This window comes from Astatotilapia calliptera, chromosome 19, assembly GCF_964374335.1.
Source record: "Astatotilapia calliptera chromosome 19, fAstCal68.1, whole genome shotgun sequence".
In the NCBI taxonomy this organism is placed as follows: Eukaryota; Metazoa; Chordata; class Actinopteri; order Cichliformes; family Cichlidae; genus Astatotilapia; species Astatotilapia calliptera.
Window position 1 is genome coordinate 18,863,224 of NC_137440.1, and position 24,796 is coordinate 18,888,019.

The 24,796-nt window shown below is 40.4% G+C and overlaps 1 protein-coding gene across 3 annotated transcripts in view; it reads left to right on the plus strand.

The window, feature by feature from the left end:
* The window catches only part of slc8a3 (solute carrier family 8 member 3), a 133,975-nt gene that overhangs the window by 88,583 nt on the left and 20,596 nt on the right, over nucleotides 1-24,796 (plus strand). For all 3 annotated transcript variants that reach the window (XM_026151343.2, XM_026151346.2, XM_026151347.2), the window contains exon 3: nucleotides 128-234. In XM_026151343.2, coding sequence (XP_026007128.1) covers nucleotides 128-234 — 107 coding nt within the window. The remainder of the gene's footprint in view (nucleotides 1-127; nucleotides 235-24,796) is intronic.

Sequence of the window (24,796 nt, forward strand, 5' to 3'; positions counted from 1 at the left end):
CTGTGTCCCTCCATCACAAATTAACCTTTTTCTTCTTCTCTTTCCCCTCTCTCTCCTTTTCTGTCCTTTTTTCTCTCACGCCCCCCCCCCCCCCCCCCCCTTCCTCCTCCCCTCCTCCCTCTTGCAGCAAATTTGTTCACGTGAAAATAATTGATGATGAGGAGTATGAGAAAAACAAGAACTTCTTCCTGGAGCTGGCCGAACCTCGCATGGTAGACATGAGTCTGCAAAAAGGTGCAGTACTGTCTCTATTTATTTATTTTTTAACCACTTCCCTTCTTTCCCTCAGTTTCTTCTTGCTATCTTCTTACATTGTCATTGTATTATATCTCACTGTTTATAGCCTCCCTGCTTATCTGTCCTCTTGCTTCACCTACTCTTTCATTACACTACTCTACGACATTGGCGCCCTATTCACCTCACGACACCCCCCTTTTATTTTACGCCCATTCTCAGCTATTCTTTCAAAAAAATAAATAAATAAAAACAGCTGCAAAATCACACCATCGCTATTGTAATGACAGTCTCCCCAGACAGCATCATCATCTGCATAAAAAGAGAACAGGGAGTCTAGGAGCTGCTTTCATTTACCTTCTCAAAGGAGCAAGTAGCCATTATTATGCAAAGACACGTTTTACTAGTAGCTATTTTTAACCATATTCTTGCTTGAGTGAAAAATGCAAGCATGCCGTTGTTGGTGAAATTACGTTGCCGGTTTTTGTTTTGCTGTGAGACAGAATAACTCACAGGAATCTTTGAATTTCATAGTTTACCTGAAACTATGTGAGCTTTAAACATTGTTTTTTATCATAGCATCTCATAATGAGGACATGTGCATCTCTTAGCTTCTTATATTTCTTCTCCTGTATAACAAGCATAACTTTTTTTTTTGCAACAAGGTGAATAAGAGAATAAAAGTAAGATAAAAGAATCCAAATCAGAGCAAGTTTTCGTCATAAGTTTTGTTTGTTGCCTTTTGTTGTTGATAATGTGTGCTGAAAGAAGCCAACAGGCATTTTCTTAAGTTTTGTGCACCGTTATCTAATGCAGTGTTATCTAACCATGCTCAAGGCCAGGCAACGGGAGAAGCTCACAAGCTGGTGCGGAGGGTGCAGAAACTAACACTTGGCTGTTCCCTCCAAACACTACAGCTCATTATGTTTACGTTATTGGGTCTGGCAGCACTGTCTGTGCGCCAGCTTCCCATGTTCTCAGACTCATGATGAAGAGCAGCTACTACGCAGGTCTCCATGAGTGACAGCCGCGTCACTCTGCCGCTGCTCTGTGATGCTTCTTGTTTTTAAATTCCATTTCTGTGTTGTTGCAGGGGTTTTTTCCCCATACGCACACATGCAAGCTGTCTGTCAAGCATCTTGTTTTAAATTTGTAAGATTGCCTTTAAGCTTATCCCAATTGTGAATGTAATAGTAAAAATAAACTATAATTATATGTAGGGATGGGTACCGGTGTCCGGTGCCATGATGGCACCGGTTCTGACATAAACGGTAGTAACCAGACCGAAAAGCAGCGCACATTTCGGTGCTTTATTTCGGTGCTTTTTTTTTCCTGAGCTGTGATACACTTCTAGCCAATCATTTTACATTTCCGAGGATAGTAGGCGGGCCCAGGTACGTACGCTCTTTTAGAGCAGAGCTACAGATTAAAAATGTCCAAGGCGAAGCGGTCAAAAGTCTGGCTGTACTTCACAGCAAAATATGCAAACTCAGCAGCAACAAGTGCTTTAAGCTGATACTGTGATACTGTCAAAGGAGGTAACACCAAGAATCCGATGAAACAGCTGGCGACGCATAGCGGTTTTTTTAAAAGCCCAGAAATGCGCCGTATTTGATAGCTTGCTGCGAGACCTCACACCGAGCGCATCTACTGCGGGTGGGTTGCCTGTTATGCAACATCCCCCAAAAACACGAAGAGGAGAGTCCTGGCCCCTAGCCCTGCCAGTGTAGCAGAAATGATGACGGATGATGATGGCAGCAGCAGCCGTTCTTCTCTGCGTGAGTAGCTAAATGTTGTTCGTGTGTAATTTATGTTGAGTAGGCTAACCACGTTATTACATTAATGCATGTAAGGTGAACTAGCAAACATCATCATAGCTACATGCAGCTGTCTTCTTGTTTGATGGCAGATATTCCCTTCACCCTGGCCAAAAAGGCTAAAATGACCAAAGAAAAAGTGGAAAACAGTTAAACATGAGAGGTTTTTGGACAAAGTTTGTGTTTTTTCCATTGTTTAGGCACTGCTTCCAGCCAAGAGTGATACCATATATGCCCCATAGCTGCAGAAAAGGCACACATTGTTATCTTTTTACAAAAAACAGCTGAACATGAGAGGTTTTTGGACCAATTTTGTGTTCTCCATTCTTTAAGCACCGGTTTGAGCACCGTTTGAGCACTGGCACCATTTCAAAAGTACCGATTTGGCACCGGTATCGGATAAAACCTAAACGATACCCATCCCTAATTATGTCTTTCTGCTCTATTTGATCAACCAAAGCACTTTTTACCACAATCTTCAATCGCTTATGTGCTTTTCTCTGTGCATAAGCACTTTTAATGTAATATTCACAAACTCACATGCAGGAAGGGAGCCAACCACGGACTTGCCAATTGGTAGATGATCTTTGGCCTTGTAAACACACAACAGGGTGTCTGTTTACATGGTCCAAACCACTGGTTACACTCAAGAACAAGAAGGCCAGATTAAACGTTGCCAGAAAGCATCGAAAAGAGTCTGCACAGTTATGAAAATAAATAAATAAATCTTTGTCAAGATGAAACCAAGAGTAACCAGTATCAAAATGATGGGAAAACCAAAGCATAGAGAACAGGAAGGAACAGCTCATGAGGTGAAGATTATTCAAACATGGTGGAAGCAGTGTTGTGGCATTGTCATGTATGGCTGCCACTAATGTTCATCGATGATGTGACTACTGATAGAAGCAGTAGGGTGAATTTTGAAGTGTACAGGGATATAATCTCTGCTCAGATTCAGCTAAATGCTGCAAAACTAATTGGGCTTCACAGTACAAATGGATAATGGCCCAAAGTATACTGTAATAGTAACCCAAGAGTTTCTCAAGGCAAAAAACGGAAAGGTCATGCTGAAGACAAAATGAAGGCACAGAGACCCACAAACAAACAGGAGCTGAAAGTGGCTGCAGTAAAAGCCTGGCAGAGCATCACAGATGTCAGACAGTCACTGAATGCAAAGATGATTAAAAAGAGTTCTTATATGTAAAATTATGTTAGCTTGTCAAGTTCATTTTAAGACTCTGAAAATAGAGACTCTGTATAAAACAATGTGTAATTCCCAAACAGTTAGTGCAAAATTTTGGTGAAGCATCTACTGTATAACGTTTCCTTTACGTCCACTCTTAGTTTTTGAATATTCTCTTAATAAAATAAGCTTCAACATGCACACTTAAGCTGTCAATAAAACCTGTGACACATACATTCATTAGTATCAAATCAAATCTGAACAAGATTTCACTAATTAGTCACACAAATTAGCATTTAGTATATAAAACAACACAAAAATATATTTAGTAGTGTATAATATTTCTTCCAACATGAGTAAAATTAAACAAAAAGCCAAAAACTTTAAAGAGACAGGTGCTTAAAAGGAGGTAAAGACGTTTGGAAGCATTTGTATCGACAGGTAAAATAAATATATTTTGATAGATTGCTGTAAATATGATTAGACCTTGCAGTAGGTGCCTCCTGGTGCTTTAATGCAAAAAAAAAAAATTTAAATCACTTGTGCGTTTGTTTTTTATTGATTCCAACGGTCGAGGTCTACTGCAGGACTACTGGGTTCACTGCAGTGAACACAAGTGAGGATTGTTACAGACAGAATAGGTGAAGAGGAAGTGGAGGAAGAGCGAGCTATCTGCTCAGATGGAGGGAGAGATGAAGATGGATAATGACGGCTGGAGCTGAGGAGGACACATGCCAATGGCCAGGTTCAGTCTAAAGAAATCAGAACAGCTGCTTTGTTGGGCCATAGGCTGAAGGGAAAGAAAGTGAAACCTTTTGAGTGGTTTCTGTATGCAGATTATAAAATATTCAATGCATGTTTTTCTTTCAATTTCTTTCTATTAAACATACTCGTGTATACTTATTGCCAGACTGATTAAAGTGTTACTAATTCTGATACTAGAAAGATAAAAACACAATGAAAGTGCAGACCGTGTTGACAGTGAGTAATGTGAGCTCTGTCTACTTACTTTTTTAAATGCACGGGGTAATGAATGTTTGATCAAGGGTAATAAATGTTTGATCTATATGTGATGAGGAGGTAATGAAAAAGCTTTTCTCTATTTATTTCCCGTGCACGATTATCTTTTATGAATGTGCCCGTGCTGATGAAATCTGTTTGATTTGATATTAGAGAAAGCACACACCAGTGTTTTAGAGGTTACATATACACTATTCTCCTGCTGCCATAGTAGGTGCTGCTGGATCACAGTGATATGGATGATATGATAATTTCTCCGTTTTCATATATAATGTAGCGATTATATTGTTGTTCATAACCGCTGATGTGGGGCTGATTGGGTTTGTTTTTCTCCTTATTAAAGCTGTAGTGTAGGAGCAGAATTGATGAATATTCTATGAGAGTCTTTGTTTTGTTGCCCTTTTTTTCATATGCAACAGCCTTGCTCCATTTTCCTCGCAGCCTTTGCATCAAACAACAACAAACTTAGCTCTTAGTTCTTTATTCTTTCCTTCCCATGATGATCAAACTAGGAGCACAAAAAAACAACTGTTAGATTTTTGATCTTCACAGTGACATCACTCATTGTTGCAGCCAGGGGCGATTCTAGGATTAGAGCTTTGGGGGTGCTGCCCAGCCAGGCAAGATAAATCATAGGATTCTTAAATTCATCAAGTCTCTCTGTCCTTGGGTCCTTGTCTCAAAACATGACATCACTGTTTTGTACATTTTAACACAATTTAATCCCCACATTTGTGAAAGAAAAGCAAAACACTTTTTTGAAAAGTTTGTAACAAAACCATCAAATCTGATAAAGGTTATTTAAATGCTGCCAAAGAAGAATGGATTGGAATAAAAAGAAAAAATACATATCCTAACCTTAATTACTGGGGGAGAATAGTGAATGATGCTCATAGTGAGTAAAAAGTAAACTGAGTGCATTTTTTGGACAGAGATTCTCTTTTAATGTTTATGTATAATATAATACAGATACATAAAAAAAAACACTCCCAAAACAGAATAAATTATTACAAATAAAAATATTTACTGCAGACACTAATTTTACTAATTTAATAATACTAATTTTGTGCTGTAAGATTTATGGGTTTCATTCTTTCATAGTGGTACTTAGGAGAGCTTGACATTTTTATCAGGTGGTACACACTGTAAAAAGTATGTGTGCACATTCTGCTGTACAGAATCTCTGAAACAAGCTAGCTTAAAACATTTTTAGAATATAAACAGAGCACTCTACTTCTCCTTACAGCTCCTCACTCCACCAGGGCACCGTTTGGCACTTTCTGATAGCGCGCAAATGTGGCGCACGTACTGCGGCTGTCAGGGCTCTGTGTGCGGGCAGGTGGAGGTGTGGATCCAAGTGCAGGACTCAGAGATGGAAATGTAACTGAAAACCTCAGCTTTATTGCTGGCACCAAACAAAACAGAACAGAACAGAAACCAAACATGAAACCACTAACTGGAACACACAGGCAGGATCTGAGGGTACGACGCGACACTGAGCGCAGGAAAACACAGGGCTAATATACACAGGGTGGTAATCAGGGAATGGGCAACAGGAGGGAGACACAGCTGGGAGAAATTGGACTAACGAGACAGGGGGAGCAGTAGAACTGAACACACTCACATGAGACAGACCTTCACAATAAAACAGAAAATAAGAAACCACTAAACAAAAACGCAGACAGAATATAACACATGCAACTCAAACAATACATGCAACAACAAATCCTTAAACACGGATAAACAGAAACATGAAACTAATAATCATCATCACCACCACAAGCCCTACAAGAGAATAAGAAAACAATCCATAATGCAAAAACACACCAAAATAACTGAAACACAGATTCGTCATAAAACCCAACAAAGCACCAGAGAAACATAAAGAACAATCCATAATTCAAAAATAAACCAAGACATAAAAAAACTCAAAATGCTGGGTCAATCCGACCCAGGACCGTGACAGCGGCAGTCATACAGACAACTGGATGGTTCAAAAGTTGGCCTACCTATTACTGGCTGAGGTTTTAGTAGAGTTGTGGCTGAACCACATAAAAATATATTATTAATTTTAATCTCCGTGATCAATTATAATGTTATGTTGGAATGTTGTTAAAGAGGGTCAAAAATGTTTCAAACCAGTTTGTTTTGCAGATTCTGTATAGCAGCTTTAATATAGGGAGAACACAACTTCCAGACTGTATGAGTAAAATAAGGTTTTTTCTCTTTGTCAGTTTAATAGTTTCTGTTTTGCCTGTCACTGTTCCCTGTCTGTTTTCTTACCTGGTTCTTCCTGACCTTGTACTTTCTCCTCACATTCACCTCTTTCTCCTCTTCCTCTTTGGACTGACAATCATACACAAATAGATTGTATTCAATTAGATGAAAAATTACATTAATATGAAAAAAATACTATTAAGATCACTAACAAAAAGTCCTCTCTCAGTTTACTTTCAACCAAAAGGAAAATAACCAAACCACATGAACATCTAATAAAAGTATAAAGAAATATAAAATATTCAATATAAATTCAATATAAAAAAATATTGAAACACTGATCCAACATTATTCTTGATTGACGGATCATTTGATTTTACACTTTTACCTGAATGTGGCTCCTTTTTTTTAAAAAAACCCCAAAAACTCCCTTATATCCATTATGAACCTGGCTGTCTCCATCCATCCATCTTCATCCGCTTTATCCGAGGCCGGGTCGCGGGGGCAGCAGCCTAAGCAAAGAGGCCCAGACCTCCCTCTCCCCAGCCACCTCCTCCAGCTTATCCGGGGGAACACCAAGGCGTTCCCAGGCCAGCCGAGAGATATAATCTCTCCAGTGTGTCCTGGGTCTGCCCCCGGGTCCTGTGGGATATGCCTGGAACACCTCACCCAGGAGGCGCCCAGGGGGCATCCTTGTCAGATGCCCGAACCACCTCAGCTGGCTCCTTTCGTTCGGCCCCTCCCGGATGGCCGAACTTCTCACCCTATCTCTAAGGGAGAGGCCAGCCACCCTTCGGAGGAAGCTCATTTCTGCCTCTTGTATCCGCGATCTCGTTCTTTCGGTCACTACCCACAGGTCGTCGCCATAGGTGAGGGTAGGGACGTAGATCGACCGGTAAATTGAGAGCTTCGCTTTTACACTCAGCTCCCTCTTCACCACGACGGACCGGTGCAGCGTCTGCATCACTGCAGCTGCAGCCCCAATCTGTCTGTCGATCTCCGGCTCCCTTCTCCCATCACTCGCGAACAAGACCCCGAGATACTTGAACTCCTCCACTTGGGGCAGGGACTCATCCCCGACCCGGAGTGGGCACTCCACCCTTTTCCGGCTGAGAACCATGGCCTCAGATTTGGAGGTGCTGATCCTCATTCCCGCTGCTTCACACTCGGCTGCGAACCGTTCCAGTGCGAGCTGGAGGCCATCACCCGATGAAGCCAACAGAACTGGCTGTCTCTCTGTACAAAAAAAAATGGTAAATGGCCTGTATTTGTATAGCGCTTTACTAGTCCCTAAGGACCCCAAAGAGCTTTACACATCCAGTCATTCACCCATTCACACACACATTCACACACTGGTGATGGCAAGCTACATTGTAGCCACAGCCACCCTGGCACTGACATGTGTGCGCCCCAGGGTGTCCCCAAAACACACACACACAACAGGAGTTCTAAGGTTAATGGGCATTCGGTCAGTTAGCTAGTTAGTTAGCTAGTTAGTTACCACTGTCCTTAAAACAGGACAGTGGTAACAACAGTAGGCTACGGACAATTTTAAGTTTTAGGTTTTAAATAGGCTGTATACATTTCAATGGGAGCAACAGGATGGTCAAATGTCGCTGATTTTACTACAGTGTAGGACAGATTGTAGGGTAGCAAACATCGCCGGAAAAGGTTTTTTTTGTTTTGTTTTTTTGTTTTGTTTTTTTTACACCCAGGTTACCTGGTGTAATGTTTTTCAGCTAAAAAGAAACATGGTCTGACTCCTACCTAACTATATAAAGAGTAACTGAAGGTTAAATGCAGCTTTTGGGGGGGGGGTATCTATACTAAAATGTTATGTCTCAACAAAGTACTGTATGCTTTTTTATATTTTTAGCAGTGTGTCACACAAACAGCAAATATTGTCAAAAAAGTAAGAAATCTTTGGGGGTGCTTTGATTCATTTTTGGGGGTGCTGAAGCTGGGCGCTGATGCTGGGTCAGACTTTGGACAGTGTTTGAGTAATGAAAGCAATCAAGCCAACAGTCACCCTGACCTGTCAGTCTGGAGTTGTTTACTGCCAGCTCTAGCAATGCCCTTCCCTAACTCACAATGAAGTGGTCAATACCATTAGCACCTTTGGTGAGGTGGCCAGTCCAGCCAGTCCACTTACGCGGCTACAACACAAGCTGCAGAATTAGGACTTGTCACTTCCCAGTCCACTGAGTTTTATTTCAGGCATGTCGATATTCATGTCAGACATGTGTGGAGACGTTAGGCCAGGGCTTCTGTAGAATAATAAAGAATGGATGTTCACCTAAAACACACATATTGTAATATGCAACAAAGCTATGTTGTTGTCGTTGATTTGGCACAAATGTTTGCCTTTTTTTGGCATATGTTACATTTGATTTAAGTAGTATTAATTGTTAATTCTGCCATTTTTTATGTGCGTAAACCAGATAAATATGCAGCATTAAACTATTAAACTCAAGTGAAACTCACTTGAATGTCCCTTGTAACATTCAAAAATGATGGAATCTTATTTAAAATTATATAAAGTAACAAATCTTTGGATTGTTGACGTTAATTAAATTAGCAGCAATCCAGGCCAAAGCAGTAAAATACATCTGATAGAAAGCAGTAAGTCGCGTTTGGAGACATCACTATTGAACCTGGCGCGGTTTCTGTTGTGGAGTGCTGCTTATAATCAGATGTTTTTCAAGTTTTCTTCACAGGAATGAAAGCATTAGCAGCAAGGTAGAAAGAACAGAAAGGTAGATTTTATGCAGTCTTGTGAAAAACTGAGTACACCTCAAGAATTCAAGAACTTACAGAACCATCTTTAGCAGCATTCACTTAAAATCAGCTTTACAGTAACTTGGCTTATCAGTATCTCACATCATCACCACAGTATTCCAGTCTTTGGGGATCTGGACTTGTGACTGTGCCATTACACACCTAGATTCTTTTATTTTTCACCCACTCTGTTGTAATTTTGCTGTCGTGCTTGGGTTCATTGTCCAGTTGCATAACCCAGTTTTCTCCAAATTCTAGGTGTTGGACTGATGGCATCATATTTGACTCCAGAATTTTTTAGTATACAGAGGAATTTGTGGTCGACTCAATAACTGAGCGCCCAGGTCCTATGGATGCAAAACAAGCCAAATGATCAGCCCTTTCACCAAAGTGCTGACTGTTGGTATGAGGTGTTAGTGCTGATATTCTGTGTTTGGTTTTATTAAATGTGGCATTTTCACCTTGGTCTCATCTTTTCCAGAGGTCTTTGTGTTTGTTCAGATGCAGCTATGCAAACCAAAACCCTGCAGCCAGATGTTTTAGAGGGAAGAGTTTTTTCTTGGCAATACTTGAAAACAAGCCATACCTGTTCAGACTTTTTTGTAATTGCATTGTCATCAACTTTAACACTGAACATGCTAACCGAGGCCTGTAGACTGTGCAATGTAGGTCTTGGGGTTTTTTTGCACAGTCTGACTTCAGGGTGAATTTCCTGGCACATCCATTCCTGAGAAGATTCTAGCACCTCTGCTTTTATAGAGATGGTGAGACTAGCTGATAATCAATTAATGAAGAAGCACTTGGCTACTTACCCTCTTAATTCCTGTTTAAGCAGCTGGGGTGCACTTAGTTTTCACAGGACGGCATAGAGTGTGACTTTTACACTGCTGAGACAACAAAGGCTAATTTTCACCTTTAGCCTCTGGTTTGATTATCTAATAACCACTGTTTTACAGATTTAGGAAAAAACGTAATGGATACTGATTACCTGTACTAGTGACTTGTCAATCTCAGGGTACCCATGCACTAACTCATACCCTGATTAATAGTCTATTTTGCACAAAATGGAAGCTTAATCTGCAAAACGAATATCCTGCTGTACTAAAATTTGACTAGAAAGTACCAACTGCGACCAGCTGGGAAGGTTTTACTCTTGCATTACATCAAAGTGGCTGTAGAGTAATTTCTCATAGACTTCTATGCAATCAGACTCATAGCATGTTTCAAAAATGTCAAATGTAAATGTCAAGTTTGTTCATTCTGACAGTCCAAAAATACAAAGATATATATTTACAACAAAAAAGGTCACATCTTCACATTATATGTATTTTTGCTTTTAAAAGACTAATTAACAAGTCTTTTGAGCACTAGTTGCAAATAAAATTGGCCAAACTAATTAATCTAGCTTTCTACGGTAAGTAGATGCAAATTAATAATCATACCCAAACAGTCTGCTTCCTGACATCTAAAGCCATTATAAACTTGGCCAGTTGGAGTCAAGACGTGATAATAATTGATATGTTCAGGAAGAAAGGAAGGACAGAGGAAACAATAAGCTACTTTAATGTTTCAGGAAAAACATCAGTATATGAGCAAAGGGGATGGAGGAGGGGTGGAGCATCCTGGGTAGACTTGAAAGTGTGGGACCTTCAAATGACACTGCAAAAAGTGTGCTACAAAGCACTGGCTGGCAGTGTCATCATTCATGTACTGTGGTGTGTTGTGTAGGAGCAAACACTTGAGTGTGTTTCTTGCATTTGTTTAAAACAGAATCAGGGAGAAAGTATTCCTGGCTTTAGCGTGTTTGTGATGAAAGTATATTATTATCCCCTACATTTGTTGCATGTGTTAATGCGTTTGTGCGTGCGTGGCTAGAGGATTAATTCCCTTCTCCTCCCTGTGGTAATCCATCTCCAACCCTGCCACTTTTCATTCAAATCATGCCCATCGTTGGGAAATGTGCCACCCGTCAGGCGCCTCGCTCAGAGTGAGCTCTTGTGGCATCTAAGGGCACTTCACATGCTGTTCTTTGAGCTTGGCCGGGTCCTTCTTCCAGATTTCTCTCTCCATCTCACACAGACACACGCACACACATTCATTACCTCCGAATGAGGGGTGAGTTATATTGTGGCGGGATGCTCAGGCCAGATCACCAACGCTAGGACACGTGAAGTTCAAATAGACAATTTAAAATGTTGCTGCAAGTGCCCTCTGAGAATATAAAGACATTTGTGCTGTAGAACATTATCATGTTGAATACAAATACATATATAGGAGGTGTTTGATGTGGTATGAGACACTTATGTGTTGCACAAAATTAAACTGACATCAGCCTGAGCCAGAAATTAAATGTGATGCTCAACCAAATCTGAAACATCTGCTGTGTGTTTTCTAAATTAATGTCTTGCAAACACAGTTCGCCTTTGGGAGACTAACTAGCGGTAGGAATAGTGTGTGTAGAAAGAAGAAAAAAGTACCATTAGCATTGGCCATGGTTGTAGGCTTTGGTAGCAGTTTTAGCTGTGAGTGGCACGGTAGTTAACAGTGAATATGCAAAAGTTGTAGAGGTAATTTAATATTGTCAAAAAATCCAACAAGCTAACCTCCTGCTAAGTTCTTACTCTGTTAAACTGTATAAATCCTCTTTTTCAGTTAAACTAACATGCGGGACAACAGCCACACTGAACATTTTATTGGAGATGGAAGCATTGGGGCCGTTTTTAACTCTCAGTGATGCCACAGTCTTTGTTTGAGTTTGCACCCAGAAATAGCTAAAGACATCTAACTTAAGAGGTGAGTTACAGCTAGACACCATTTGATTAGAAACTAATTCAAAACGTTTGGGAACCATTTCAGATTATTTCAGTTGTGACCAGCTTTCCAGCCATCGACATTTTCCTGCACTTCTCTGTGTTTCTGAAGATACCTGCATCTAAAATGTTTTACTCACGAGCTTTGTGTGTAAAGGGAAAAAGTTGTCTTCATTAAAGAAGCAAGACTAAGTGTATGTGTGGATGAGGCCTTTACATGTGACCACAATACTGTAATATTATACCCAGACTAAATTGTTTAAAATGGCATCTCTTTGAGATTTGCTTTATTTCCATAACCACTAGACTAACCACTAGAGACCACGTGATGCTCCACACAGTCTCCTCCATGTCATCATCCTATGAATAATATCTGCTTTGTCCTACGTGATAGAACCAAGAGCATACCACTTATGAACTTGACGCTCATTACGTTCCCTTTGCTGAGGTCACGGGCTGCATAAATCTCTATGACTCAATGAATTTCATGTACCTGCTCTTTGTCTTGCATTAAAAGTCAAGCTTATCATCCCTTTGTTAGCAGCCAACCTGTATTTGACCTCAAATGAATCGCCTGCTTTCAGTATGTCAAGAAAAAGAGTTATTTGCCTCCTCAGAAAAGTGAAATGGAAAGCCAGAGGCAGTGCTGGATTAGCACCGTGGGAAATGAAAGGCCACCTCCATCTCTGTAAATAGCACTGTTCTTATGTTGCAAGTATAGGCTCAGTAGGCTCATCCTTTTTTCAGAAGGACACTAAGAGAGCATATTCTCAATCAAGGGCAGTGTCCCACTTTGCAGTTTGATCCTGATCTGCACCTAATCTGATCGCACATCAATGGAATTATGGAAATATGTAGATAGATTACATGGAAAATCCAGGTGTTATAGAAAATAGAATGGATAAAAATTTGTTTAAATATTTCGATTTGAGAAAGTGTTAATCTGCAGTGCTCTTTTATAAATAGTTTTATAGTAATTGTGCAGTTTGTAATAAGCATGTATGATAGGTGGTACTTGTTACAGACGTTGACAATAGGGACAAAATTGCTGTGTATGCAATTTTGTCCCTATTGTCTTGCATTTTTCAAAATCTATGCATTCCCGTGTTTTCTGGTCTCCACTCCATTTATCTATGTTTGAGTCATAAGGCCAAAGAAGCCCAGACCTCCCTCTCCCGGGCCACTTTTCCCAGCTCATCCAGGGGGGACCCCAAGAAATTCCCAAGAGTTATTCTCCCCTGGGGCCTCCTCCCCATTCACTTAGGAGGCGCCCAAGAGGCATCCTGATCAGATACCTGAACCAACCCAACTGGTTCGTTCAATGTGGAGGAGATAAGATGAATGACCAGACTCCTTCATCCTATCTCGCAGAGCTGAGCCACCCTGCAGAGGAAGCTTGTTTCTGCTGCTTGTAATCATGATCTCTGCCCACAGCTCATGGTAATAGTTAAAGGTAGGAATGTAGATTCACCAGTAAATTGACAGTGCTTTCACACTTTGCTCGCTCTGTACCTCAACAGGCCAGTACAGCAACCGCATCACTGCAGATACTCAAACTCCTCCATTTAGGGGAGCAATTTGTTCCTGACCCGGAGTGGGGCACTCCACCGTTTTACAGCTGAGAACGATGGACTCAGACTTGGAGGCGCTAACTCTCATTCCATCCACTTTACACTTGGCTGGGAACCAATAGCCCACACAAAAATAGACACATTTTGAAGCATATCATGTTTTATATTACTATTAACATTCTATTGGTCAATAATTCCAATAAACACCCATAAAAATACTCTAATATCTTTAAAAAAAAATGCTAATTGATCACTGCGAAGTTAAAATGAAACAGTTTTGTCTTATAATCAATGAAACTAGTCAGAGATTAAAGTGACAGTTAATATTAAGGGTTGAATCTCTTGTCAGATTTACCCATTTCTTCCTAGTTAGAGGATTTAAATCTAGATTATAATCTACCTCCTTTGCAGGGTCAAACACAATCTTTCCCTGGTTGCTCCCCTGCGGGGACCTGATGTCTTTTCAAAGGCTTGAAGTGCTCAATCCTGAGCCTGGAGGAGGTCTAAATGACTGGTATTGAATCAATTAGCTGCCTAATTGGGCTGAGATAAAGACTCACTTTCCTTATCACCAGCCCCACCAGCCATTACAGATGGCACTGGGGATCTCCCAATGGATGTGCCAGTATGTCAGAATGAAGCTGTTCATGTTTTTTGGCAATCTCATAGTAATCCAGGAAATCTGAGGAAAAGGATGTGTACTGTACGTACACCACAACTATACATTGTATGACTACTTATTATGAACTTATTATGAATTAATATGTCTTTTATTAATTTCAAGTTTTGAGGAAGTAAAGTAGCACAGCATAACAGATTCTGGATTATGTTGTTCAGTGTAAATTATTTATATTTTACGTCAGTTCAATTTGTCTGGATGACAGGTGGCCTGTGGCGGGTATTTCCATAAAATACCTTCCTGTTCCTTTCTCTTTTGTGTTTTTGTGTTAAGCTCTTTAAGATTAAAAAAAACAAAACGGGAGACTTATACTGCAGCATGGTTAGGTTTGCATAGGTGCGTGAGCTGGATTACACTGAACAACCATTTATGTGACTGTGCAGTGGAACCTCCCACGGCACCACGAGCATGTAAGGACACATTCCCTTCATGGTATCCTCTGAGAAAGGTGGATTAAATATTCCTACAATTTAACAGGTGTGCAGAGAACCGACGGCTGCAGTCCGCACAAGAATGCACAGGAAGTGGTAATCAGAAAATCCATGGATTAGATGCCATTTACTGATCAAATGACACATTTTATGTGGGTCAGTATAGGCCTGAAATGTAGTTTAATAAGGGCTTATGCTATCATATGCATCATTACACAACATAACCTCCCACAAAGCCTTCCATTATTACCTTAGCTAATGACACACAAGAGCCACTAATCTACTAATACCTGCCATTTTAGCTGTCTCCCGGTGCGTTTGCCATCAGTTTTCCAGAGGCTCATCAAGCTCTGCCCTTGTTTCCACGAATGATGGCAGAAACAGCAAGACCTTGGTGAGTGAGCGATGGGGAACAGCTGCCGCTCCCTGCAGGAGCAGCAACCTCACCACCTGTTGGCAAACAATTCAGGGATGTGACCCTAGGACCTCAGTCTGTTTTCTTAATGAAGCTCAGTTTAGGAAAAAAAGAAAAGTGGGTGGAGTGATGGCAGAGATGGATGAACGCTGACAATTACAGTAAGATCTGTAACATCAAGCAATGTTCAGGCTTCAAATTGAAGTATTTAAGGTGAGTTTTGCCTCACTACACAATCCTCAACACCTTCTGTTTGCTTTCCCACTGAGAATTTAATTTAAAAGATCAGCTTAGTTCCTGTACATAAAGTTTGAAAATGCATAAGGCATATCTCGAAAAACAAAACCGAATAAACTGGACAAAAGAGAAAAAAAGAACTTGCAGGCCTAAAAATCTGAAGCTGATAAACAATATGTGAAACTTATGTCCTGAAGAAATAGGAACAAATTTGCCTGGCACAAGACCTGAGAGATGCATCTGGACCTTCTGTTGATCCACCTCCTGTTCACTGGAGCCTCACCAGAAATGCTGTAAGTGGAAGGGGGACTGTCCAGAAGCCATACTTAATGAATAACAGGGAGAAAAGGCTGAGGTTAGACTCAGCCAGGTGTAAATGTGGTGGAGGCAGCATTTCAGCCAGTGGTGTTGTGGACTTGGAAAATGTACGCAGAAATGTACCATCAAATTTTGATTCGCCATGAAGTACTGTCTGAAAACTACTTTAGAAGAAGAAAACAAAACAAAAGGTAGCCAACATCTAAAGAAGAGCTTTGAATGTCCTTCAAGAAGCTTGGAGAGCTATTCCTGAAAGCTACTTAAAGAAATGACAGAACTCTTTCCTAAGGGAGTTCAGGCTGTGTTGAAGAATAAAGGTCATCATACCAAACATTCACCTTCAAGTTTTTTAGATTCTACATACTCTGTTTTTCCCTCATATGCTCCTTATTTTTGCATACATTTTGATAAATAGCTGCACCTATTTCCAGATTTACTGGAAAAATATAAAGAAATGAGTTGTGGGTTTACACAAAGACTAAGGAAACAAGTACTGCAACTTACAAAAATAACAATTTATACCTCATCTGTGTGATAGCTATAGTGCATGAAAAATAATTTGTTATTTTTTATGGACTCTTTAGATTCTTTTTTTTAGACTGGGAGCAGGGCTTTCTGCAACATAGTCGCTTTTTTCATCTGTGCTAAGCTAATCAGCCAGTGAAAGTGACTTTATATTTATCAAATAAGACTGTGTTGATCAGTGTTTCGCTTTAAGTTACAATGTATTCGACAGCTTTGCAGAAATGGCATTACCACAGAGACCACTGACACAATAAACAATGCACAAAAACAAAGCGAGACAATAGATTTGACCAGTTTTTTTTTTAAATGGAGCTACTAAATAACTCTTTTGTGCCCTGAATTAAAAATAAAGACAATCTCCATTGAAACATTGCACAGTGATTAATTAAATAGTATGGGAGCACAGCAGTAGGCTTTGACTATTGATCATTATCTTGGCTTAAACTGTCAGATTTCAGATTTACTATACGAGTTAACACAGCAGTCCTTCAACAAAATGATAATGAGCTGCAATTTGGACTTGATGCTTTGTGTAGTCTGGTGATTTGTGGTGTGAATGATGTTTAATAAGAGTGTAAAAGGTGCATATCAAGCTCGTTCCCAGCTCCCTATTTTTATTCTTTGCTAGAGTAATTGTGCAGATTCTATAATAACTAGTCTGTATTTATCTGACAATGGGACTTGGTGAAGCTGCTGAGTTTAACCTCTCCCTTTAAGCTAGTTTTATAATAAATTTTTGCTCTTGAGTTTTAGCTCATAGTTATGACAGAAAATAGGAAAAAAGTAGGATAGGTCCACTTTATTAATAATACTAATAGCGCATGGACTACAGTGTATAAAACTGTGTTTTCAGCATTGTGCTGCAGTTCTTTCTCATAATCAGTACCTTGACATTTGAGCAATGAAATCAGCCTCGAGAACATCTCTTATATCTCTGATGTGCTATTTTCTCTTGTCTTAATTGCTGGAGATCTGCTTTGCACATTGCACATCTGTCTTATGAACTTGCGTCAGTCCTGGTGGGGGTTTCACAGTTTGACCTCCCCCTGTCTAAAATCATTTAAATCCCTTCTCTGTTGTCAGCAAAGTCTCTTGGTTTGTTCTCAGCTCATTTTCAAAGCGTGCAAGGCTCTCTTTGAATACACATGACAAATTAATATTGAAATCTGGGAGGGATTACTTTAGTATGTCAAGAGACTTCTGAAATTAGAATCGTGTGACACTGATACTAATTCCCATGCAAGAAATGGATTTAAGTAAAGATTATTATGTAATCATAAAATACGCCCCAGAGACTGTGTGTCACAGGTGCACTGCAGGAAGTGAATCTGGATGCTCCTTTGTTGGTGTATGTGGAAGAATAACAGTGTTTGCTTGTAAGAAATGTGTTTTTGCTTTTCTTTCAAATAGACACATGTATACATGTCTGCTAAAACACCTGGTCACAAACCTATTACACTGTGATTTCCTTTCCCCTTATCTTTCTCATTCCAGGCAAAGTCTGTGTATTGCAATGGGTTTGGAATTTGTGGTCAGGGATATAGGCAGATGGGTGTTCACCTCCCAGCCTGCTCCACCAGCCATGGCACAAATGTCACGACTCAGAGGGCCTTCGGTTTCCTCAGTACCACAGAGAAATCACACTGGCATGGATGAATAGATTTAATTCAAATGGGAGTCCAGTGCTATTCATGCATTCGCAGACCCTGACTTCATTAAAGCTCCACTTCTTTCTCGGGTCATTGAGAAGATTGTCAGAGGAAGGGTGTGACATGATAATGAAGGTTATGTAGAGTTAATGTACTGTCTATATAACTGGGATACCTTTGACACAGAAAATTGTCAATTAAAAGCTGAAAACTGGAGCTATCGAAGTTTTGATCAATAAAGATTCATAAAAAAAAAAACACATCTGCTTTGGCAGACGTAAACAGATATTTAGTTGGTTCATCTGTTTATAGTGCAGCCAAGCAAACTCAAGTTTTGTAAAGAAAGTTAATAATAAGCAGTTAACTTGAGTTTGTCACCTATGGCTCTTCAGATGCTTCACAAGGTGCCTTGTTTCCTAATGTGTGCATAAAATGCCCAAAAAAATCATCATTACCATAAAATGTATGTACGTGTCCACCAGCTTGGTTTGTTCTGACCTCCATTCCAAACTGACAGGTCTTTGATTGCTATCTACAATTTGCATAGTGCCATGAAGACAGCCGTGAAGTTGTTAAGAGAGAAACTGGCTGCTAATGCCAAAAATAAAGAAAAAAAGCAAGAATTTCAGCATCCAAAATACCGTAACTTAAATTGAGCTGGTACATGTTGGAGCTTAGTGAGAAGAATAAGAAGGAAGCTGCTGGAGGACAACGATCACCTTGCAGCTCACCGTTGCTAGAAAAGTGGTGAAAAGGCCACCTATTAAAATATGTTTTTTAAAAAGGGCACAATAGCAAGCTAAACCTTTAGCGTACGCCGCTTTTGTCAAACCTTTGTGCTCTTTGTCTTTGGACCAGAGCACCTGCAAAAAATGCAGATTCAGAGGCCCCAGCAGACTCGCAGGTACCAACCCAGAACATTTATGCTCTGCGGTGACACTGATAACCACCACACCAGAGTCCCACCTCTTCGTTTTCTGTGTTTGGATTTGAGGCCTGTTTATTCTAAATCTAGCACAGTAACAGCTAAATCTACCAGTAACAGCAGAGGAGGTATTACAGAATGACGGAATGACTATTGCAGAGAATAAAGATTTCGAAACAGTGTCAGAATTTGCATCAAGTCCACAAAAAGTTTTTCAGACAGCTGTAATGGCATGATGGCAGCAATCATTTTCCAAGAACAGTTGCCACTTATTTTAAAAGGCAGATGTCTTCTTTTACAGTTTCCTTCCATTATAGTGAAGAAATGCATGATAATTTTCCCCTTCTGCTAGCGCCAAGCTAACTGTCACAGCAGCATTGATTGTATCAACATGCAATTAAATGGTAATTCATTGATGCAGTGTTATTGTGGGAAGCACTGCATGAGCAGTCCCTTTAATTATCTCTGATTGTGATTATAACCTTGCATATTTTCACTGTGAATCTTTATCTTTATGTACATTGTTTGCCCAACTTTGCATGGATCAAGACAATAGTGGAAGTGCAGTGTATGCTTACAGCACCGCCTTCCAAGTGGAAAGGTCAGAGCTGAGTTTCTCTGCTATGATTACTGTGGTTTTGTACAATAGTTAGTGTAGGATGTGAGATGCTGTGTTGGTGATTTAGCGTGTCTTTACTCTTTCTTCAAGGACGGAGGCTTGGAGCAGGTTTACCTCAGCCATCACTGCTGCTAAATTCCTACCCATGTTTACTCAGCATCATGCTCAGCAGATAGGAGGGCTACAGGGGCAGCCATGCACAGGGAATGACAATAGAAGGATGCCATATTGCTATCAAATTAGATTCATCCTTCTGCTTTGAATTGTCATGCTTTTAAACAAATATGTTTCATTCCGTCAGCACGATATGATTTATGATGTGATCTTTTCCCCTTCCACATTGGGGTTGCGGTTGAGGGACGGGACCTGTCACTTAGCAAATGACACAGGCATTTACGTCAAAAGGCCCCACATGCCTTCAGTGCATCTCCCTGCCAGCGGTGGCCTTGCTGCAGAGTCACAGCGAGAATGTTGTCTAGTAACGGCTACCATGGATGCCACACTCTGTCAGGGGCTTGGGTGTAATGGATTTAAATTGAACTGTTGAGTTTGGAGCTGGGAGAGGCAAAGGGGTAAGGCGGAGGAGGAGGGGGATAGAAGCAGAGGGAGGAGGAAGCAGACAGAAATAGTCTAAGCATAAATAAAAAAAGACAGAGAGGTGGAGAGAGACAGACACAGTCAACCAAAGATACAATGAGACGCGGAGGAAAGGCGGTGAGGGGCGGGGGTCGCTCTGAAAGCCCTCGCCATCTGTGATGAGGAGCTGGAAGAGCAGTAATTGTTCCTGAGAGGTGTGTGGAGGGGCTGTTCTCAGCACAGAGATATGGATGAGCTGCACTGCTACCTGCCATGCCAGTGGCACACTACAGTGTCAGGCCTGTCTTAACACACGGGGGGACCGGCAAGGGCACCGGCTTCTGTGTGGGCCCTCATTAAAGTCTGTGTCGCTGATGACCTTATGTTGCCCCTACCCTCCCGAAAACCAAGCTCACCCCTCACTGACACACCTAACAGGAGGAGCAGCTCAGGTGCTTTTTCTTGCATTAGGGAAGGTCCCTCCCTTTAATGCTAGATGGCTCCCAGTAGTCACTTGACTTCTGATTTGATTTATTTTGACTAAACCAGTTTATTTTGGGGCATGTCAGCAGTCACCTCGGACGTGTGAGGAGCACGTGTGTGGTTGTGTGTCCATGCTCCTATGTATAGTACCCTCCCTAAAAAAGAAAAAGAAAGAAAGAATGATTTCTTTTTCCTTGACCAAATTCAGCTGAAGAAAGCGCTTAAACCAGATTTCACTGTTGCAGCTACATTGTAGCTTTCATTTTCATTTCAACCCAAATACTGTTACAAAATTGTATCATCAAACCAGCCATAAATTTACAGGAATGTACACAATAGAAAATTGGATCCCTATTGGTCTAAAAGTGAGTAAAGTGAGTGAAATGTAGGTCTACATGTATGCAGAAGCTGTTAGGCTAACTATTTGAAATCTTTACAGGTGACTTAGATTACCATTTAATAGTTATTTAATAGGCAGCGAGAGCTGCTGTGATGTGTGGTTTGAAGATGGTGGCACTGACAAAAACACAGGACACAGAGCTGGAGGTGGCGAAGTTGAACATGTGAAGCTTTTCATTGGGAGTGACCAGGATGGACATCAGGTTATAAAGTCAAGGTCGAGATGGTTCGGACATGTGAAGAGGAGAGACCGTGGATAGATGTTGAAGATGAAGTTACTATCTGGGAGGAGAAAAGTAAGACCACAGAGGAGGTTTATGTTTGAAGGAGGACATGCAGGTTGTTGGTGTGACAGAAGAGGATGAAAGCAAATGATCCACTGTAGCAATCAGGCACAGGAAGTTAAAGAAGAGGAGCGTGTCATCCGTGTCATCTAGAGATTTTTCACTTGTTCCACTGGCAGATTTTTTTCACTTAATACAAGATATTTTAGCTTGAAATAAGTGAAAAAAAATCTGCCAGTGGAAAAGGGGAAAAAATCTCTAGTCTCTAATGTTACCCTGCAGCTGATTGTGTCTTATTTTAAGTGTAATGAGATTAATTTTGACTAGAAATAAGACAAATATACTTGGTAAGATTTTGAGTTTTTGCAGTGTACCATAAATACATAAAATGATGCAGAAATTAGGTTTTTTCTCTTGACAAGATTACTTGCCTGTAAAAATTCAGTATTTCTAGATTGAATCTCAGTTGGCTTAGTCTAAGAAATTGTTCTTTTTTGTGTCAACAAATGAGTAACATTGCTGAATCATTTGTTTTAATTGTGTGGTGCCAGCTATTCTGAAAGATGTCTCATTTAGGGACAAAATACACATGTTGAAATATTCATATGCAGGCTGTCTTATATCCAGAGGGTAAAACAACCAAAAAAAAGTTACTTCCAGTTTAGTGCTTAGTAGAAAAGGCATAATAATGGTGCAGATAATAATGTTGTATATGATAAGTGGATATTGAGGGCTTTAGAAGGACCCCTTGGGCTTTAAAAAGCCGATGAGACGACTTAGTGGCGGCTGCAGCTTTGCCTGTGCGGTTGCAAAGGCCAAGCAAGGCAGTTAATCAGCTCTCAGGGTAACATCAGTAAGCACAGTGGCCACAATAGATTAAATCGAGTAGCTGAGAGACCCCTCGATTCCCGATGAACTCAGCACATCTCCAACACACAGTCTCCAGAGAGAGAACCCTCTGGTGGATTGCAGACCAATGCATAGTCCTCGCTAAACAGATAAGAACACAATGCAGATGTTTTTGCCAGACTGCAAAAGGTTAAAATCCAGTGATATCGCTAAACATGATTCATGATTACAAGCTTCTCTGCAACATAGCAGTTGCATCTCAGTTTAACAAAACTTCTCTGTCTCTGTGACTTAGTCATCGGAGTGTGACAGCAACACAGTTTGAATACCAAGTCACCTGATCTTATCTTAACTACACAGTATTGCTTTGGTGCAATGGTGGAAGACATTCTCAAACCAGTAGCAAAACTACAATTTTAAATAACTCTGTTTAAAGTAAAAATGCTGCTAAACCTGAAGTAAAACTGTTATCAGCAAACATAGAGTATAAAACTATTACAGAAAAGGACTTTGTCAGTGTTCTATTATTCACTATCCTGTTTGACTGTATGATAAATGATTCCTCTTGTATACCATTAATAATATATTTTAGCTGTAACGTAACTACTGCTCTCAGATAGACAGAGTAATGGACATTTCCCCCAAACTATAGTGAAGTTAAAGTAGAAAGAAGCATAAAATAATTTTTGGATTGTACTTCAGCATACGTCCATTGCAACACTGGCTATAAAGAAACGATATCCATCCAGGGTTGCTTGGGCGAGGGTGCACCCTCGACAGATCACCAGTCGCAGGGCTAACAATGAGAGACAGACAAGCACACACTCTCACATCAACAGCTACCACCAATTTAAAATAATGAACTAACTTGCATGTCCTTGGGCTTTGGTAGAAAGCTGCAGTAGACCCAGGAAAATACCCAGCCAGGTGGCAGGATTGAACCAGGAACCTGTGAACTGTTAGTTTTAAACTACTGTGTTACTCTATGTAATTACTCAATTTATTATAAATGATCACATACAGCTGTCAGTTACAATGTAGCGGGATAAACTTTCTTTCCACACTTGCGGAACGCTTGTTTACTTGCAGGTGTAAGTTTGCTTATCCTCTACATGTTGGTGAACTTCAGTGTTTAGTTGTTTGCATGCATATGTGTGTATTCACTGCGCGTGTTTGTGTCGAAGCCTTGGTCTGATGACATTATCAGAGCTGGTAATCTGCTCTGTAATTGCCTGCTGCTGACACGGTAGAGAGGCTGATATGGCTGCAGAATAAACAGAGTGTTAACAAGTAGAGCGAGCTCGTCTCCACTTGATCCGCGCAGCTCAGCGTGAAATTTGGACTGGACAAATCGGGGAGAGAGAAAAACAGAGGCGAGGAATAAGAGATGCATAAAATATGGAGGCAGGATGGAGAAAGGCCAGGAGGATGTGTAGGGAATGAACATAGACAAGAGGTGGTGCTGTTGTAACAGTGGCATTATTTGGCAGAATATGGCCTGTTTTTTAAAAATAGTGAATTATGCTATCTCTACAAGCAATGGGCAGCTAGTCCTCAAAGCCAGATCAAAGAATCAAATAACGTGTAAACAAATACAGAACACAGAGTAAAATTGGAGGCCAAGAATGTGTACAGTAGTAGCAACGTTCTAGAGTCAGCTGCAGAATACAAAATCAGCTGAAAGGTGTCGATTGAGATAATAGTTTTTTTTCTCCTTGCAAGCAAATAAAGTTTGCTTAGTGTGTTAGTGTTCCACATGGAAATGCACTGTGCATCGTTGAGGTTTAACGAACATGTTTCCTCTGTGTTCATTTCATTTGCTTCACCAGAACATCTTTTCAAAGTTGATTTTTAAACCCACATTAATTACATCCTCTCCTGCTTGTTTAGCGCAATCAGTCAGAGGGATCGTGTGAAACCACTGCAGCACAGCAAGTCACACGTCGCGCGTAGGTAGAGACCTCCACACATCGATCAATCCACAGAAGCTCAGAATGGTGCCTTTACAGAGGCAGAAACTGCTACTCTGATATTTCCTGTCAAAATGTTAGCCGCCGCATGATATTAAAAACTATTTTAAGAATGCTCAAGAGTCATGAAAACCGAAGCAGTCAAAATTATATTAGTGATCCAGGACTCTGTGAGATATCTTTGATGCCAAATATCAGTAAAGCTGGCCAGTAGCTGATCCAGAACCAGAACATCTTTCTAATAAGTCTTAGAAATTGTTTTCATACATAAAAGCAGGAAATTAGTGTACTAGTTCAAACATTTGCCTAACAAATGAAAGATTCATTTCAATCCCGGGAGGAGACGTATATCCCTTTGAGGTTGCGTCGGGAAGGGGTTGTGCAAAACACGCAGAGCTACCTGCTATGGTGACCCCCTTTGAATAAGGGAAGAGCTGAATGTAGCTTATGTAAAATCATGAAATTTCTTTTTTACTTACAACAGGAAGATCCAACCTGCATTGAGTTTTACGTAGTCTAGTTTTAATTTAAAAGGAAGTGAAAAAGACAGAAAGACTGTAAAGCCCGGTGACCCTAATTTTTCAATTAGTTTTACCCTTATAAAAATATAAATGATAGATAAAAAATGACAGTGAAAATCAGTTAAAATCACTATCTTTTAAACCTCACACCTACCAAGTTATTATAGCTAAAGAAAACAAGAAAATAAAGACAGAGGTAGATGTGCACATGAGGCACAGAAAGAAGATGTTAAAGAAAACATTCGAAGGATTGAAGGCAAAGATCCAGAGACAGACAGGGAAAGGC